The sequence below is a fragment of the Tinamus guttatus genome, unplaced genomic scaffold, assembly GCF_059628265.1.
Source record: "Tinamus guttatus ecotype Peru unplaced genomic scaffold, ASM5962826v1 Tinamus_guttatus_pri_ptg000049l, whole genome shotgun sequence".
In the NCBI taxonomy this organism is placed as follows: domain Eukaryota; kingdom Metazoa; phylum Chordata; class Aves; order Tinamiformes; family Tinamidae; genus Tinamus; species Tinamus guttatus.
This window is the reverse complement of record NW_028288583.1, coordinates 380230-398392: the sequence shown is the minus strand read 5'-3', so window position 1 is coordinate 398392 and position 18163 is coordinate 380230. Positions and strand designations below refer to the sequence as shown.

The 18163-nt window shown below is 58.7% G+C and overlaps 1 protein-coding gene and 1 long non-coding RNA gene across 2 annotated transcripts in view; one reads left to right on the top strand and one right to left on the bottom strand.

The window, feature by feature from the left end:
- LOC148595876 (uncharacterized) overlaps positions 1-18163 on the bottom strand; it is a 355837-nt gene that overhangs the window by 103015 nt on the left and 234659 nt on the right. The gene's annotated exons all lie outside the window — the stretch shown is intronic.
- RBM15 (RNA binding motif protein 15) lies at positions 10687-14630 on the top strand. Its single transcript, XM_088539783.1, has one exon. The coding sequence runs from the start codon at positions 10701-10703 to the stop codon at positions 13539-13541; it is 2841 nt and encodes a 946-aa protein (XP_088395909.1). The 5' UTR covers positions 10687-10700; the 3' UTR covers positions 13542-14630.

Here is an 18163-nt window from a genome sequence, read left to right as displayed (position 1 = left end):
CGTTTGAGGTGACGAAAGCTCCGCAACGATCCGAGCCCGCGGTGGCTCTTGGGGACAGCCCAGCCTGGAGCTGGCAGCCCATTTTTGGCCGGGTCGCGCGAGCCTCATGGGGATTTATTTCCCCTCTCTGACTATTCAGAGCCAACGGGTTTAATCATATTAAAGCACCAAGGGAGCTCTCGGAGCCCACAAAAAGTGACCCCAAATGTCCCTTATTCTTTTTTTTCCCTCTCTCGAGCTTGCGTTATTTCTCGGATGTGTTGGGAAAGCAGCCAAATCTCCGTCTCCCTTCGGCACTGGGAGGTGCTGCCAGGGGTCCCGGATGCCACATGGTGTCCCTTGTCCTCCCAGTGCAGCCAAGGAGGAACCGAAATGTCCCTGCAGCAGGTTGTCCTGTCCCCAGAGGTGGCCGGGAGGGTCTCCGAGCTCCAGTCCAGGCTGGTCCAGGACTCGGTGGTGGCTGCGATGGCACCGAGGCGCCGCAGGAGCCACCGGCGCCACGAGGTCCCCTCGCTCATCCAAGGTCACCCCGTCGCCTCCCGCTTCGTCCGAAGGCTCCTCCGGAGCAGGTGGCTCCGTCCCGCAGCAGAATTCCCAGCCAAGCCAGGCAGCGGGTGCCAGCGAGCGCCTCGCTCCTCCCCACCAGCTGGGGACGGGCGGACGGACGCGCCGCGGCCTCGGCAGAAGGACATGTTGGAGAGGCGGCACGAAACCCACGGAGCGCGCGGATGGCGCCGCTCCCATCCCCATAGCCGGGCCCGGCCTACCCGGGTCCATCCTAGGACACGAGCGGAGGGGACCCTGCTGTCACCTCCCTCCCCTTTCCCTTTTCCAGCTGATTCACGGCCTCGCGGCGCCGGGCGCTTTAAGCTGTTTACTCGCGGCCGGCGGCGAGCGCGCGCCGGGTATTTTTAGCTCGCGGGTAGCGGAGCGGGATTAAGATGCAGCCGGTGTTAGAGACGCCGGGGGGGAATCAGTATTCCAGCGCCAGCCTCGCCGTGCCAGCGTTTTCCATTGAGTGTCTGAAAAAGGCGCGTTTCCATGGAGATGCGGCTCCCGGGCAACCCGCGCGCTCCGAAAAAACGCGGGCGCGCAGGTAGGGCGCCGGGGTCGGCCGGAGACGCCGGCTCCGCCGCGGATGGGGGAAAAGGGACGTTCGCCCCTTCCTGGTGTCTATTCCCGTGGTTTGGAGCATGGTGGCTCTGGTGGGACTGTGTCCAGGCCACCGTGCTGGGAGCGGATCCGTCTGCTTTGGCTCTGCTTCCCGTGGGATAGACCGGGACCTTCTCCCCTTTGCAGTGTTGGCTGAGCTCAATGAAATGCATCAGGTCGGCTCCATTGTGGAATCCTCATGTGGATCCCATAGGGATCCCGTTCCTTGGCTATCCTGAATCTCAAACCAGCCATGGATGAGCAAAACGGTTTTCCAAGCGGACTTTGGGCCTTTCCATTCCTCATTCTGGGAAGGAAGGAGGGGAGAAGCATCCACGTGATCCTGCAGTTCAGCTTGAACCTCTTCATCTCCCAACGCCTTTCTCCATAAGAGTGGATGCTTAAAGCCCTGTATCCTTGGAGGAAAATCCAAGCCGAGAACTTGTACTGAACAAAAATGATTTTTATTGAAGTATATTTTTTATTTTTTTGTCTAATTTTTGCTCAAACATAATGCTTCCCGAGAAAAGGTCCCTTTTGTTCTAAAAACACAAAATAGCTGGATTTTCTAGTTGAGAACCACTTCCATGAGAACCGGCTTGTTTGTAGGCAGGCAGCGTTCCGAAAATGGTCCATTTTCCTTGTTCTGGGAAAGAAAAGGGAGAAACAAGCCACCCTTCAGCCTAGCCCTATGTTTTTGGGATACGGACACCAGTATCTTGGGAACATTCCCGAATTTGCCAGGGGCCGATGCCACCCTCGGACGCCTGAGGGGACCCATGAGCCTTTGAGCCCAGCGCTATTTTTTGATGCCTTTTCTTTTTTTTCTTTCTTTTTTTTTTTAAGAAAAAAAGCAGCTGACACCATCTCGCTGTTCATGGGAGGAAACTATTTTGGGCCACAAGTAGTGGGTTTTGGAAAACTTGCCATAATGGGAGCAAATTCCTTCCTGTGGTACCTCTGCCATGGGCTGGCTCCAACCAAGCGGGGCTCAACAGGACACCTCCAATGTGACATTAATAGCTTAAAAAAGGGGCAAGTCCTGGGATGAGCAAGTGGATGGAGGACACGCAGGTTTCCCCTTTGCTCTTGGTGGCAGCCGGGATGGGGGAACCCAACACAAGAGCTCCCTCCTTGCGGAAAATGCTGGGATGGGAGGTGGGAATGGATGGCAAGGGGCCCCTTGCTGCTCTGCCTGTCATTCCCATGGGTGATCCTAAAGGAGCGGGTGCTCCGGCTGCGATGCTCTGTGTCCCTTCTTCCTGCAACTGCATCCGGAGTGGGAAAAGAAGCAGCAGCCGCAGGATCTCATCCAGCAGCGGGAGAAAGCGGAGAAGGCCGGAGATCCCCTTGTGGGCCAATTAGCCCTGTGCGGGGCTAATTCCCAGGTAGGAAATTGCAGCGTGAAATGGGACTTGTGTGGATGAAGCCTGAACAGGCTTTGGAATAGCCAGGAGACAAGGGAGAAAACCTGGAAATGCAGTCAATGGGGATGGCCTTGAATGGGGCCTGGGATTTTGGGAAGAGTTTAGTGGGGTGAGAAGATGCCCCATCCACAGAGCGACATGGAGAGGGAGGGATTTAGTCACACACAGCACAAGATTCCCGGAGCCTTTGGAGAGGACCTTCCTCCCGTGGCACCAGCCTTTTCCCTTAGCTCCGAACCCCGGGAAGCAGGAAGGGAAGGAAGGATCCATAGAGCCCCTGGGGTGGCATCTAGCCATGCCCAGGGGCTGTGGGGATCCCTATCCAGGGCAGAGATGGCAGGGAAGGAAAGGAGAACAGGCTGAACTCATCGAGACGCTCCCGGGCTGGCTTCCCTCCTCTCCCATTTTGTTTAAATTAAGCCATCTGCCCACATTAAATGGTGAATTATCTCAGCTGCTGCCTGGCTCCCCGGGGGAAGCGGCCAGGGAAGAGTGGGAAGGAGGATGAAGGCAGCAGGGCTGCAAAGAGGCTCTCGCTCAGGGGCAAACGCTGCTCCTGGGAGGTAGGTGCTGCTTCCCCTCTGCGTCCTGGAGCTGGTCCAGGTCACTGGGAAGATCTCCTGGCTCCTCCGGCCTCGGAGCAGGGCTGGAAGCTGCTCTCTACTCCGTGACCTTCCTTTGGTGCCCCATTCTGGGCAGCCGCCGCCTGCTCAAGCACAAAGATCCCGAGCTGCCGACCTTGGGCTCGCTGGAGTGAAGGGACTTCGGTGTCACCAACTCTGTGGCCATGGTGAGGAAGGTCCATCCGGGCCCACAGCCGGGAGCTGTTTTGGCCTGGGGCTTCCGCTGCGTTTGCTGGGTGTCTCCCAAGGAAGAGCCCTCTTCTCTGGGATGGTCTGGAGCCAGTCCCAAACCTGCCTGCTTGTCCTTGCTGACGAGGACCGAGGCGGGCACAGGGATGCTTCCTCCGGAGGCTGCAGGCAGCCGGGAACGCCGGTGCTCCACACGCCCGCAGGGACATCCCGGGGCCCTGGATGGAGCCTCCGCGCTGGACTCGGCCGTGCTCGGCTCCTGTCCCCCAGCTGGTCTCCCATGGCAACGTCACCAACGCGCGAGTCTGTCACCTCGCCAGCCCCGGTGCCGTGACAACCCCCCGAAATAGCCGTGACAACCCCCCGAAATAGCCGCCCTCGCCCTGCAGCTGTCTGGGCCTGGGCAGGACGTGGGCCGGCCGGGCAGGACTCGGTGCCAGCTCCCAGCTGAGACCCGGCTCCCGTCGTTGCCGCAAGGAGATCCATGGAGATGGAGCGGGGGGTCTTTGCTTGAACACATCCAGCAATGGGCGATGCTTCCCCACGCTGTCCTGCTTCCCCTCCTCATTCCAGTGCTCTCCAGGGTGCAGCTTCATCCCCGCAGAGGCATTTTGGAGACGCCACCGAGCTCCCGACGGAGATGGATTCCATGTGGGCCCAGAAACTGGGGAAGGAAGACGGTGGGAGAGGAACCGCGGCGCAGCAAGGGGCTTTTCCCCCCCTCTCTCCTGCTGCAAATTGGCACTGATGCTAAATGCACCCAAAGGACCTGGACCAAATCCCTGGGCCTGACCTTAGAAACCCCCAAATCGGAGCAGTGGGATGAGGGAGGCGCTGCGGGGAAGGATGAGGGAGGGACGGAGCCGAGCGCTCCGGAGGGGTAACGGACCGTGAGAAGGACACACGGAAAGGGCGAGGGGCAGAGCCTGAAGGGCAAATTGCAGCCAAGACGGATGAGATCTTTTCCCAAGAGGAACCAAGGAGCCTTTGCAAGGGCACCTGCTGCAGCTCTGGGTGTCGTCTTGTTAGGAGATGAAAGGGTTAAACCTCGAGGAACCAGGTTCTCAGTAAATTTTCCAGCAAAGACTTAATTTTCCTCTTTTTTTTTTTTTTTCCTTTTTCACTCATTTGTGCGTCTCTCCTGGTAGTGTTTAGGTGCAATAAACCCACATGTGCATGTCCTGAGGGCTGCCTTGGAAATAACCTCTTCCAGGTGAGGCTCCGGGCTCCGCTTGCATCCAGGAGGCCCCAGAGCCTGATTAGCTCCAGGGATGTGTGATTATCCACAGGTGTCGGCACGGGGGCAAAGGAAAAAGAGATGTAAAGAAGCAAAATGCCTTGGTGTAAAGAAAGTCAGTGTAAAGAATAGCCCTGCGGCTCCTTCACGCCAGGCCGTGAGGCCTCCTGAAAGGTGGGAAGCCAGGAACAGATTTCTGCTTCCTAAAAGAGGGAGAGAGGGAGGGATGTGCAAGAGCAGCAGGGATGGTTGGACTCATCTTGAAGATCTTCTCCAACCATAATGATTCCATGATTGTGTGACATACCGGGCTTGGCTTCAGAGCGAGGACTAAAGCCTGGCCCAAAAGGAAGCGGGAGATGCCGGGGCCGCGCAACGTGCGGAAGAGGATGGATAGATGCAGAAGTAACGGGCCGGGGGCTGCCCTGAGCTGGACCTGTCCTGAACGCTTGGGGTCCCCTTGCAGAGGGGCTAAGAGCTGCCAAATTGCTCCATCCTGGTTCCCACCTTGAATTCCTGCAGCCGCTCCAGCCATGGAGTGGAAAATTTCCCCCCGGCTGCTCTGGGCCCCGGAGGCCGCGGGATTCCGGGCCCTGCTGCTCTTCCCGACCCGCCGCGGCTGTTCCTTTCTGGAGCAGCTTTTTGTCTTCATCCAAGCGGCCGCCCCGTCTCCCAGACAGGAGTGATGAAAATGAGCTCTCATCCTCCGCGGAGGAGAAGAGCAGGCAGAGACGGAGGGAAAGTGAGGGAAATTAAGCAGAAATAGCTGCAGGGGTCATTTAAAAATATCCCCATGCCTCCCTTAAAATATATATATATAGCCAGAATTCATAATCTATGGCTGAGGGAGCTCCAGGCACTGAATGTACAGAAGGGTTTTGGATAAAGAGCACAGGGGAAAGGAGCTCTGTAGGGGGGAGAGGCTCCAGGCTGTGCTTGGGCTGGGAGGGTCTGGGTTTGCTCTCCATGACAATCCTGGGGATCCCATGGAAGTTGAGAGTGGGATGAGGAGGTGGTAGGGCCAAAAGCAGCCCTCATAGAAGGGAACAGGTCCCATTCTCCCTTTCCAGGAATGGAAAGGAAAGAACGCGCTCAAAAAGTTGGTGGATGGGACAAAGGGGTGGCTATGTGGGGATGGAAAGGGCAGTGAAACTCCTGCACACCGGGAGCCCCATGGGCAGTGCATCCCTGAGGATGCTCCGGAGGCACCACGGCCCCTACCCCAGCTGATCCAGCCTGTTCCCTTGGAGATCCCACAGTGTTTCCCATTCCCTGATGCTCTGGGGGTAAGAAGAGGCCCTTATTCTTGGGAGCAGTGGAAGGCTGAAGGATCCTCCCGAGAGCAGCCCGTGTCATCCCACTCCCAGGCCTGCCCGGGAGCTGTGGGATCAGCCAAAGCCCCTGATTATTCACGGCTCCTGCGTGTCACCAAGGATCCCGTTACGTTGTGCCAAGGGGTCTCCTTGGGCAGCAAAGCTTCGCCCGGAGCTGCAAGCCCAGGACTTGGATGCACAGGTCCCTTCCGCAGGGCCGGGGCAGCTCCGAGCGGTGCCCGGAGCGAAGCTGGGGCTTGGCCGTGACTTTGGGGCCCTGCCTGAAGGTTGGCGAGTGTCTCGTTTCAGAGCCGCGGGGTTTATCGATCGCCTCCCGCCCCGCTGGCCTCGGAACCGCTCTCCTCGAGATGACGAACGCAGCCGCCAGCCGCCCGGCTCCTCTGATTTATTTTCATCGCCACCTTCCCCTCCCTCTAGCGACGCGACTGAACCACGGCGGCAAAGCCGGGGCTCGGGGGAGGCCGTGGGGCTTGTTGGGGACCCCGCTTTGCCTTGCACAGAACATCCCCCTGCTCTGGGAAGCCACCACGGGGGGAAAACCAAGGAGCTGGTGTAGAGGAGATGGGAATCCGTGCACGGGTGACAGGGAAGAGAAACGAGATTTGGGTGGCTGGGCACAGCAGTGTCCCCGGAGCAGAGGGGTCTCTGGCGTCTTCTGGGCTCCTCGCCCGCCGCGGAGGCGACGCGTTGCAGCCCGAGGCCGTTTCTCCTTGTGAAGGTGACAGGCGGCGGCGGTGCGAGACGTGGCGCTCTCACCTCCAGGGCTGGAGAAACGATGCCGTGACGTGACGCGATGCACGTCCCCGAGGACGTGCTGCCCGGCGCCACGTCCCTCGCTGCCACCGTGGCCAGACTGCGTCACCGCGAAGGGCTGAGACGCCCCGGAGGCGAAAGGCAGCTGGGGACTTCTGCGTCCTGGGGGCCTTTCCTGACGCTTTGCTGCTTTTCCAAGGTGCCCCGCGTGCCTTCCCAGCTGCTAATCCAACATTCGAGCAATGTGTCCAGGTGCCGGCTGCGTTCTGGCTTTCCTCCCTCCGGGATGAGCAGGGAAAGGGCCCCGTGTCTGCTGCTCGGTGCTGGGAATTGGCGCTGCCGGCTGGTTCTGCCCCGCAGAGCAAGTGCTGCTCGTCTCAAAAAGGTCCCTGCGATGTTAGGGCAGGCCTGAGGGGCTCTCCCCATTCCTCCCCATCTCCTGGACTCCGCTCAAGGCACCCAAGAGCCCCGGCTGCTTCTCCGGGGGGTTCAGAGCGAGGCTGGGAACGCAGCCGGCCTCGGAGCATCCCTGGGGAGGGCAGGAGGCTGAAAGAGTGGGGAGAGCTGGAGGGTTTCCAGGGGCAATGCCCAAACCCCAGCCCTGCTTTGGGCGCTGCCCTCCAGCGCCGGCTGCGGCTCTGCCCCGTGATCCTCCATCCCCGAGGCTGCCTTGATCCTCTCCATACTTTGGGGGGTTATTCTTCCCTTCCCATTAATCTCTGAATACGAGGTGGCAAGCGAACAATTACCGCGCTAATGGCTCCATAAATTCCTTCATTACTTATTAAAGTCGAGCACTCCTCGGTCAGCTGAGAGAGAGGGGAAAAAAAAAAAAGAAATAAAAAAGAGAGCTGAAAAGGAGAGAAGGGCTCGTGGGCGACACGAGGGGCTGTGTCGGGGTGGAAGGTCCCAGCTCTTGGGCTCCCGCTGCAGGTGGAAGGGCTGGATGAGGCCCGCGCCTGGGCTCCCGCTGCCCTCTGCTGGCAACGGAACCGGGCCCGGGGGTGGCCCAGCCAGGCCAAGGGTGAGGTCCTGGGAGCCCCAGGGTGAAGGGAGGCAGCCGAGCCAGCCGCCTTGGACGCTCCCTCCGCGGTGCTCGGGATCCGCCGGGAGAGTGGGATGCAGGCGGTGATGCCTTGGGATGCAGGCGGCGATGCTGCAGGATGTGGGCGGCAATGCCTTGGGATGCAGGAGGTGATGCCTTGGGATGCAGGCGGCGATGCTGCGGGATGTGGGCGGCAATGCCTTGGGATGCAGGTGGCAATGCCTTGGGATGCAGGTGGCAATGCCTTGGGATGCAGGCGGTGATGCCTTGGGATGCAGGCGGCAGTGCTGCAGGATGCGGGTGGCAATGCCTTGGGATGCAGGCGGCAGTGCTGCGGGATGCAAGTGGCGATGCTGCGGGATGCAGGTGGCGATGCTGCAGGATGCAGGCGGCGACGCCGCGGGATGCGGGCGCTGATGCTTGCGGAGAGGGCTCGCGGGAGCGAGGGGTGGAGGCGCCGCCGCGCTGCGGGCCCGCTCCAAGCCATCCCCCAAAGCCATCGGAGCGGTGCCGAGCGGAGCCCGAGCAGGGAGGAAGGAGCCCGGGCAGCCCCAGCAGAGCTGATCCGCATGGAGCGAGGCAGGAGCACACGGAGCCCCGGGTGCCCAGACGGGCACGGAGGGCTCAGCCCTGCAGGACAAGCGGGCGCTGAACCCCAGCGCCCATGCGGAGCAGCCGGCTCCGTCGCCTCTCCCGCTTTCCTCGAGGTGCTGGGAGCTGCGTGGCGATCGCTGCCAAACCTCACCAGCATCCTGCGGGGTGGATGCTCTCCAGCTTTTTAAAAAAAATTTATTTTCCTGCTTACAAATGCTGGCTCTGGCCTGCAGTGACTAACGGGTGCAGAGCGCAAGACGGCGGCGCGGGCGGCTCGCAGCCCCCGAGGGCTCCTGGGGCCTTGTCCAAGTGGCGCTGATGGAGCTGGACGTCTCCAAGGGGCAGCTGGGGCACGAGGGTGGCTCCAGGAAGGAGTCTGGCTCCTTTGAGCCCCCAAATGCAGAGACCAGACACGGCCCCAGCTCAGCCATCCACGGAGCAGGTCTGCGATGGGGCCAAGGAGTCCTCTCCATCTCGCCTCCTCAGTCCGGTTGACCTGTTGTTCCTCTTAAACCCTTTAACTGCTCATGAAAGGTTTTTTATTTATTTACTTTTTTGGTCATAAACAGCGGGTTTATTTGGTTCTGCACTATCTAAACACTGCCCAGGAGCCGCCCAAACCCTCCAAGGCACTTGGATGCCCAACTCCCCTTGGTACCAAATGTAATTAGATGCTTATATCTAGGCCGTGGGCTCAAGGGCCATCTGGCACCTTAATTATTTATACATATAGATATAAACGCAGACAGGGCCTTCTAGTCTGGGCCCGGGGGGAGATTCCTGCCCGCGCTGCGTCATCGCTCGCGGCCTGACAAAACGCGCTGCTGGCCACGGCTCTTCGGAGCTGCCAAAACCCGCTCCAAAAGCTGCCAGCGACCTGTTTGCTGGAGCAGGGACCCGCATCCGACCGCGGACGACGCCGCAGCAGCGGAAAAATCCACGAGATCATTCCCTGCCATTAAAGGGGAAGGCAACACAGGCCTAGAAGGGCTGAAATTGGATTAAGTGGCAGCGAGAAGGCGCTGTCCCGTCCATGCTGCGTCCCAGCGCTCACCCAAGGTGTCCTTTAAACTGCGAGTCATCGGCTGGGGAATTGCAGGGAATTGCTTCCCTACAAACAGGGAAGCGCTTCGGGCCGTGGCAGACCATGGGGAGCAGCTCTAAGCGTTCAACACACTGAATTTCTGTGAAACGTGAAATGTGAATGCAAACGCGTTTTTTTTTCAAGGCGCTGCCATTAAAAAATGTGCCGGGATGCCCGTCGGGGCGATTAACGTGCCCTGGGGATCTTCCCGGGGGAGGTTTTCTCACGGTTTCTGTGAGGAAACTGCTACCGCAGGGAGCACCGGAGCCGCCCGCCGGGCTCTGCTCCCGCTCTGCGCAGCCCTTTCCGCCCCGGGAACCCCAGGCCCGGCCCTCGGCGCCGTCCCGCCCCGAGCGGAGCGCGCGGACCCAACACCCGCCGCGCGCCGCCGCCCGGCGCGCTCTGAGGGCGCCGCCGCAGCCCCGCGGCCCGCCCTGCCGGGACACCGCCCCCTCCCTCGCTGCCACCAATCAGATTCAGCGCAAGCGTGAACGACGGCCGCTTTAGCCTATCGGGCGAGGCCGGAGGCTGCACCCAATCAGATGCCTGCGGGGATTTTCTCGCCCAATCATGCACGAAGGCTGGGGCTCGGGGAGCAGCGCGCGCTGCTGCGGGACAGGCGTGGGCCTCAGCCAATCAGCGCAGCGGAGGGAACGTTAGCGGTGGCCAATGAGGACAGGGGGAGGGTTAAAGCAGCTCGCGAGAATTTGAGGGGGACGATGGGAACCCGCGTCGGAGCGAGCGGACCAATGGGAGGCGGCGGGGCGGGGCCACATCCCGGACCGTTCCGAGTGGCAGGCGAGCGAGCCAATCAGAAACGGGAGGCGAGTCCTCCCAGTGGCCAATGAGCAGTGGCGGTCCGCTGTGGCCGAATCTCTATGATTGACAAGCGAGCCTGTCCAATCAGAAGGCCTCTCTCCTTTCAAGCATCCACTAAGGAAAAGGGGCGGGGACAAGCGCGAGCAGGGCGCTTCTTTCCGCGCCGGTCGGGAGAAAGACAGCGGGACCGGCCAATGGGAGAGGGCAGCGGGGAGGGGAATGGGCGGGCCTTCCGCCAGCGCGCCGAGCGCGCGCGCGCCGAGGGCGGGGCCCAGCCGCGCGGTGGCCAACGAGGACGCGGCGCCCGCGCATCCCGGCCAATGGGGGCCGCGGGGGCGGGGCCGGCTGCCGCGGCGGCGTCCAAGATGGCGGCGGGTGCGTGAGCGCGGCGGGGGCGCGAGGCGGCGAGGCCGGCGGGGCGCGGGGCCGGCGGCGCCGCCGCCATGAAGGGCAAGGAGCGCTCGCCCGCGAAAGCGAAGCGCTCACGCGGCGGCGGCGGTGAGGACGCGGCGGCCTCCTCCTCGGCGGCAGCGGCGCGGGGCGAGCGGAGCGGCAAGAAGGCGAGCGGCTCCGGTGGCTCCAACGGCAGCGGCGGGAAGGCGGCAGCGGCGGCGGCTTCGGGCGAGAGCAACAGCAGCCGCCGCGCCGCCCACGCCGACAAGGCCGCCCGCGCCGGCAGCCGCGAGTACGAGGCCGGGGCGGCGGCGGCGGCGGGCGGCGGGGGCGGCCGCCACGGCTACGGCGGCGGCAAAGCGGCCGAGGCGGCGCGGAGCGGCGGCGGCCGCGGGGGTGAGTCCCGGGCGGCGGCGGCCGCGGCGGCGGAGCCGGGCGGCGAGTACAAGACGCTGAAGATCAGCGAGCTGGGCTCGGTGCTGAGCGACGAGGCCGTGGAGGACGGGCTCTTCCACGAGTTCAAGCGCTTCGGCGACGTGAGCGTCAAGATCAGCCGGTTGCCGCCGGGCGCGGGCGACGAGCGCGTCGCCTTCGTCAACTTCCGCCGCGCCGAGGACGCGCGCGCCGCCAAGCACGCGCGCGGCCGCCTCGTGCTCTACGACCGCCCGCTCAAGATCGAGGCCGTCTACGTGGGCGGCGGGAGCGGCGGGCGCCGCCGCGGCAGCCGTTCGCCGGCGCTGCTCGACAAGGAGGCGCCCTACGGCACGGCCGCCGTCGGGGTGGCGGCGGCCGCCGTCGCGCGGCACCCGCCGGCCGGGGCCACGCAGCGGGCGCTGTCGCCCGCCGGCGGCGGAGCCCTCGGGTACCGCGATTACCGGCTGCAGCAGCTCGCCCTGGGCCGCCTGCCGCCTCCGCCGCCTCTGCCCCGCGAGCTGGAGCGCGACAGGGACTACGGGGGCTTCTACGAAGCGCGAGTGCGGCCGGCCTACGGGCTGGAGCGCGTGGCCGGCGTGGCAGCCGCCGGGGGCTTCCGCGGCGGAGGAGGAGGAGCGGGCGCCGGAGCAGCCAGCGAGGAGGAGATCAGCCCCGAGGACGACCAGCGAGCCAACCGCACGCTGTTCCTGGGCAACCTGGACATTACCGTGAGCGAGTCGGATCTGCGGCGGGCTTTCGACCGCTTTGGTGTCATCACCGAGGTGGACATCAAGAGGCCGGGCCGCGGGCAGACGAGCACCTACGGTTTTCTTAAGTTTGAAAATCTGGACATGGCGCACCGGGCCAAGCTGGCCATGTCAGGGAAGGTGCTTCTGCGCAACCCCATCAAGATCGGGTACGGGAAAGCCACTCCAACCACCCGCCTCTGGGTGGGTGGCCTGGGGCCGTGGGTGCCCCTTGCTGCCCTGGCCAGGGAATTTGACCGTTTTGGCACCATTCGCACTATTGATTATCGCAAAGGGGATTCGTGGGCCTACATCCAGTACGAGAGCCTGGACGCGGCGCAGGCCGCCTGCACCCACATGAGGGGCTTTCCCTTGGGCGGCCCCGACCGCCGCCTCCGCGTCGACTTTGCCGACACGGAGCACCGGTACCAGCAGCCCTACCTGCAGCCGCTGCCCTTGCCGCCTGCGGCTCATTACGAGCTGGTGGCCGAGGCCGCCGCGTTCGGGGCGCACCGGGGGGCCCCCCCGGATCCTCTGCGGGGCGCGCGGGACCGGACGCCACCGTTGCTCTACAGAGACCGCGACAGAGACCTTTATCCCGAGGCGGAGTGGGTGCCTCCGCCGCCCCCCGTACGGGATAGGAGTAACCGGGCAGCTGCCTATGACCCTTTGGAAAGCCTGGAACGGCGCCGGGATGGTTGGTCCTTGGAGCGGGACCGAGGGGAGAGGGAGTTGGGCAGTAGCAGTAGGGATCAGCCTCGGAAACGGAGGCTGGCGGAGGACGGCGGCCGCCACTTGGACCGTTCCCCGGACAGCGAGCGCTCTTCGTCGTCCCGCAAGCGTCACTGTTTGGCCACGGCGTCCCCCCCGGACCGCAGCCCGGAGCTGGTCGGAGGCCGGGAGCGCTACGGCAGCGACCCCGAGCGCTCGTCCCGCTTGCTGCTCTTGGAGCGGCCCTCGCCCATCCGGGAGTCGCGGCGGGGCAGCCTCGAGCGAGGCCAGAACGAAAAGCGCGAGCGCAAGAACTCGGCCGAGAGGGAGCGGAAGCACCGCGCGGCCGCCGCGGCGCAGGAGGGCAAGAGCCCGGCCAAAAAGGACGAGCGCGGCGCGGAGGGAGGCGCCGGCGGCTCCCGCCTCAAAGCGCCGCCGCCCAGGCAGCAGCAGCAGCAGCAGGACGGGGCGGCGGCGCCCGCGGGAGCCCCCAAGCTCTGCTTGGCCTGGCAGGGGATGCTCCTGCTCAAGAACAGCAACTTCCCGGCCAACATGCACCTGCTGCAGGGCGACCTCGGCGTCGCCAGCAGCCTCCTCGTGGAGGGAGCCACGGGGGGGAAGGTCGCCCAGCTCAAGATCACGCAGCGGCTGCGGCTGGACCAGCCTAAGCTGGACGAGGTGACTCGGCGCATCAAGGTGGCGGGGCCCAGCGGCTACGCCGTCCTCTTGGCCGTGCCCGGCGCGGCCGACGGCCGCTCCTCCTCGTGCGGAGCGAGCGAGGCCGCCACCACCTCCACGCAGAGGCCGCTCAGGAACCTCGTGTCCTACCTAAAGCAAAAGCAGGCGGCCGGCGTGATCAGCCTCCCCGTGGGGGGCAACAAAGACAAGGAGAACAGCGGGGTCCTGCACGCCTTCCCGCCCTGTGACTTCTCCCAGCAGTTCCTGGACTCCACGGCCAAGGCGCTGGCCAAATCAGAGGACGACTACCTGGTCATGATCATTGTGCGCGGGGCGTCCTAAGGGCCCCGTGTTTTCTGTACCCGACCCTGCTTCCTCCTCCACGCAGCCCCTCCAGCGTGTGCCAGGTGCTATGGGATACAGCCTTAGCCAGCCCTGTCGATATTTTAAATTAGATCTTTGTTTGTAGGTAACTTTCCCTGCCCTTTTTTTTTTTTTTCTGTTACTACATTTCTTTTTTTTCTATATTAGAAGCCAGAAAGGTTGATTAGCCATTAGCGTGGATAGGATGTGTTGAGAATCCCTCCTCGGTGGGGATAGCGGGGAGGTTAGACCTGCTTTGAGTTACAAAAGAAAAACAAAAACTGGGGTGGGGGGTGGGAAGGGGGACGAGCAAACTCCCCCTTTTTTTTTAAGTTTTGATCCGTGTCCTCTTTTCATTTCATATATATATATATATTTAAAAGCAAGTTCAATCGCTTGTCCTCTCTAGAGTTACAAACCTAAAAGACCAGATTTAAAGCACTTGGTAGCTGAAATGGAAAACCACACACTTAACAGTGGGCTGGTGTCAACTCATTTTTGAGTGCTGAAATTCTGTGAATTCCTCACTCCTCAGGTCGCTGAACTGGGACCTGGTCCCTCTCCGTGCGGCGCCTGCCCCGCTTCCCTCCGGGCTGCCCGGCTCAGGGTTGGTTTCTTTGGGGTGGCCAGCGCCTGCTCTGGGCTCCACCGGAGAGCGTTAATTCTCTTATTGGGTATTTCATAATTTCATCCAGTCCACCAAAATGCACTCACTGAAAGTATGTTTTTTTTTAAAAAAAACAGTTGTTTTTCTCCTCTTCCTCTTGGTTCTGTTGTATCCCCCATATGCACTTTGGGTTTGTAGCCGTGACAGTGTTGGGTAACGAGCAGAGGACTTTGTTACAAACCATGAATGTCTTGTGCTTACTCTCGTATGCAAGAAACAAGGAGGTGCTTTAAGGATAACTTTCGTTATATTGTGGTTTTTTGGTTTTACTGCCTTTTTCTTTCAGAGAGTTGCAGGTACAGTGGGGTCTGCTTCCACGGTGCAAACTCTAAGCAAGTGTGCTTCTCTCCAGAGATGGCTTTTAATTCTGTAATAATTTAATTACATAAAAGTTCTCATTATTGTCTTACCTCTTTGTTAATAGCAAGAGACTGCTGTCTGCTAGGGACTTTTCAGGTACAGTACCATGGGCATTACATGAGGTTTTTATAGCCACCTGCACTAAAGTGTTTTTAGCATCTTGGAGCAGTATTAGAAATACTCCAAAGTGCTGCCATTTGACCTTTTGTTTTTATGACTCCGTGAGGAAACCGTTTACCTTTTCCAAAGAACTTAGTTCGTTTTTCCTTGTGCTTTTCCCCCTGCTCAATGGGTGCTCTTCTCCCATTACTTGGACACTTGGCTGATACAGGCTCCGTTTTACCCCTGAGCGGGGGCTTCCAAAGCGAAGTGTAAACCGGGCTCAATCTAGTTAGGCTCTGCAAGCCCTAAAATGTAACCTTGCACTTAAAGCCAGAATGTAACCTTGCACTTAGCCGCGTTTTTGGAAACTTGGGCCGTGTAAAAGAGATGCTGTGTTACCCAGCAGACCTCCCAGTATCTCACTGCAAAACTGCTGCGGGGCTGGGGACAGGTTAATTTGTGTCTCAGCTCACGTGGCAAAAAAAAAAATCAAGTGCAAAATGCAGAACAGAGTGTGAAGGAGGAGATGCCTTGAATGTATCTTATAGACGGAGCGATCACCTTTCAGGTGTGACTGCGCTTGCGTTAGATTTGCTGCCGCAGAAACGAGGTATCTGCAATATCCCTCTCCACAGCCACTCCTCAGAGTGACCCTGTCCAAACGGACCCCATTTTGGGGCAAAAATAGGTCAATGTTTCCCAACATTGATAGTGTTAAAGCTCCTTTTTTTTCTGACCAAACACACGCAAGCCTCATCTAATGCTCTGAAATGTTTGGGGGTGAAATCCAGGGTTTCTGGATTGCTTTTCTTCCAAGTGAATGTAATAGATTTACATGGCAGAATTCAGCTGTTTGTCTTCCTATTAACAATGAGAAGGTTTGGAAAAGGCACCGATAATGCAAAAAAACTGTAGGAGATCCAGTGTATTTACCACTTATTGCAAAGAATGTCTGTTTTAATTCCAGCAGGCATCTCTGTTGCGTGTCAGCACGGAACCAGCACTGCTGCTAACTCACTTTAAGTGTTTCGTGCATTTACAGTGAGTTTTCTCATTGCTTTTGACACAAGAGTCGCTTGCAAGGGTGGAGGTGTAAAGGAAAGCGCCCTTTAACCTGAACCACCACGAGTTCAAATTTATCCCAAGCCAGAAAAGAAGCACGAACTTCATTCGTGTTCCCCACTTGGGCCTGCAAAGCGCAGTGCTTGTTACGCTGATACGCAGTAGACGCCTGTTGTTTTGGTTTGTTTTTAAACCCGCAAAACTTGGGGTCAAAATAGCTCATCCAAATTGAAAAGCAAATTGTTTTATAACAACTAACTGGGGAGGAAGGGGGACTTTTGGAAAGCGCCTTGTGGGCGCGTGGCTGTTGCTTCCTTGCAAAGCAGCAGCGGTTGCAGTTGCCACTGGCTTTTATGAATTAAAATGTGCTGCATGGGAGGGCAGTGTGGAACAGGCGAGGCTGCCTTTGACTCCAGGTTTTCTGGTTATTCAACGGAGTACCGGCTTCTTTAAATCTGGTTTATTTGTGGTTGCTGCTCTGTTTTGTAAGCAGGGATTTTACCACCCTTTGAGGGTCCTTAATGTCCAGACATAATTGGCAGGCGAGGTTTAATTTGCCATTTGAGTTGCCGGCACTTGGTCACGCGCTGCCATCAGGTCTAGCACAGTGTAGGCGCTGTGCTTGTTCTCTTAGGCTATGAAATGTGCACCCTTGGAGTAACTGTCCCCCCAAAATCATCTTGGCCAGGGCTGAATGCAAGTGGAAGTCCCTATTTAATGTGTATAGAGCAAGACCAACGTAGCAGGCGGTAGCTCTCGAGTTCTAGTTGGCATTATGTCGCTCTGGGAAGAGCTCCCTATTTCTTCAAATGTCGTGTGCAGCTGATGTTCCTGTATTTCATGAGTTCAAGTTTACTGAATTAGTGTGGAAAAAGGATGTCCTTTTCCGGAATCATTTCACTGTTGTGCTTTATGCTTTGGGGGAAAGAACCTCAAGTGACTCATGCTTTTGTTTACGTTTTTAGGGGGGTTGTTTGGGGTTTTTTAATTGGAAACTTTGCGCAACTTCCTTGGCCGCCAGCCAGGGGCTTTGTTTGCTCCGGGCTCGTGTGCGGGGCGCCGCTCGCTGCGGCGCGAGCGCTGAGATTACCTTAAATTACCAAAATTTCAGGCTGCTCCGTTGCAGCTGCGCATCCTTGCGAGCCTTTCAGAGGGCCAGCGGCGTTACCTGTCGGGCTCCCAAACCGGTCCTCTCCTCCCTGTTTTCCTAAAAAGGTGCTTAAGAGTTGAAACCGCTTGGGGGACAGCCCTGCTCCAAGGAGGGCAGAGAGCAGATGTCCCAAATCGCTTTGGGAACCATCTGGTTGATGGTGACTTGAGCTGAAAGTGTTTAAGTATTAATGGGGAGGCCGAGCGAATCAAAATTGTGAAAACGGGCTCGAATCATCTGAGGACCGGGAAAAATTGCTCGGAATATCAGTGTTGAGAGCGGAGCTCCTAGTGAGTCTGCTGGATTGGACAGAAAGTGGAAGAAATCATTGCTGTGTGTCTGCTTTTTGGGGTTCTTTCCCCCTTGTCTCCCTTTTTTTGTTACTGTTTTCTAATGACTTCTGGTTAGCAGCAAAGGGCAGATGTTCCAATGAAATAGCAACTTGATGATGAAATAATTTTTTTGTATTGGGCTTAAAACAGACCGTGTTGTTCTGGGGATGGTTAATTGACTATTCAACTTCATTGCAGTTCTGTTTATGTGGAAATGATGGATGAAGAAATATTACTTGAATGGTAACAGTTATAAATTTCATTAGGTGTGTCCGATTTGAACTCTAATATCGGAGTTGTCTGCTGTTAAGGCAAAACCAGAACAAGAGCAACTTGTGACACTACGCTTCCCATTTCTGTTGTTAAGTTGCCTTCAGGAAATGCTCTTTGAGGAAAGCCAGCCGCATTATTTATAATTCCGTTGGCTTTTCTCGCGGTTAATTATTTTGATGCGTCCCGTTAACCGTTAGGAAGGTTGAATAATCACCAGTACTGTAAGCCTAGACTAACGTTGGTCCGAAAAGCAACCCCTATGCTACTTGTTGTGCATCTATACACAGAAGGTGACTTCATTTCAAGGTTTTGTGCCCGTGGGTGTTATCGGTGCTGTTTGAAATCCAAGGTAGAATATTCAGAAAGGCCTCGTAGTTCTTTTCTGTTCATCTGTGTAACGTAGGGAGGGGAAAATCCGTTGTCGACATTGGTATTGAAATAACGTTTTCTTTCCTCCTGCAAGCAAAGCTGGTGGACTGCGGAGGACAACGGCGTGGGATTGCAAGCTCTGATGGACCTTTGGGAAGAGCGCCTGTGGCTTGTGTGGAATTTTACATGGGCCTCTCGATGGAAGAAAGCTTATCTGTTTAGTATTTGTGCATTTTACTAAAATGGCAGCTTAAAAAAAAAAAAAAAGTTGTGTATCTGCTATTGT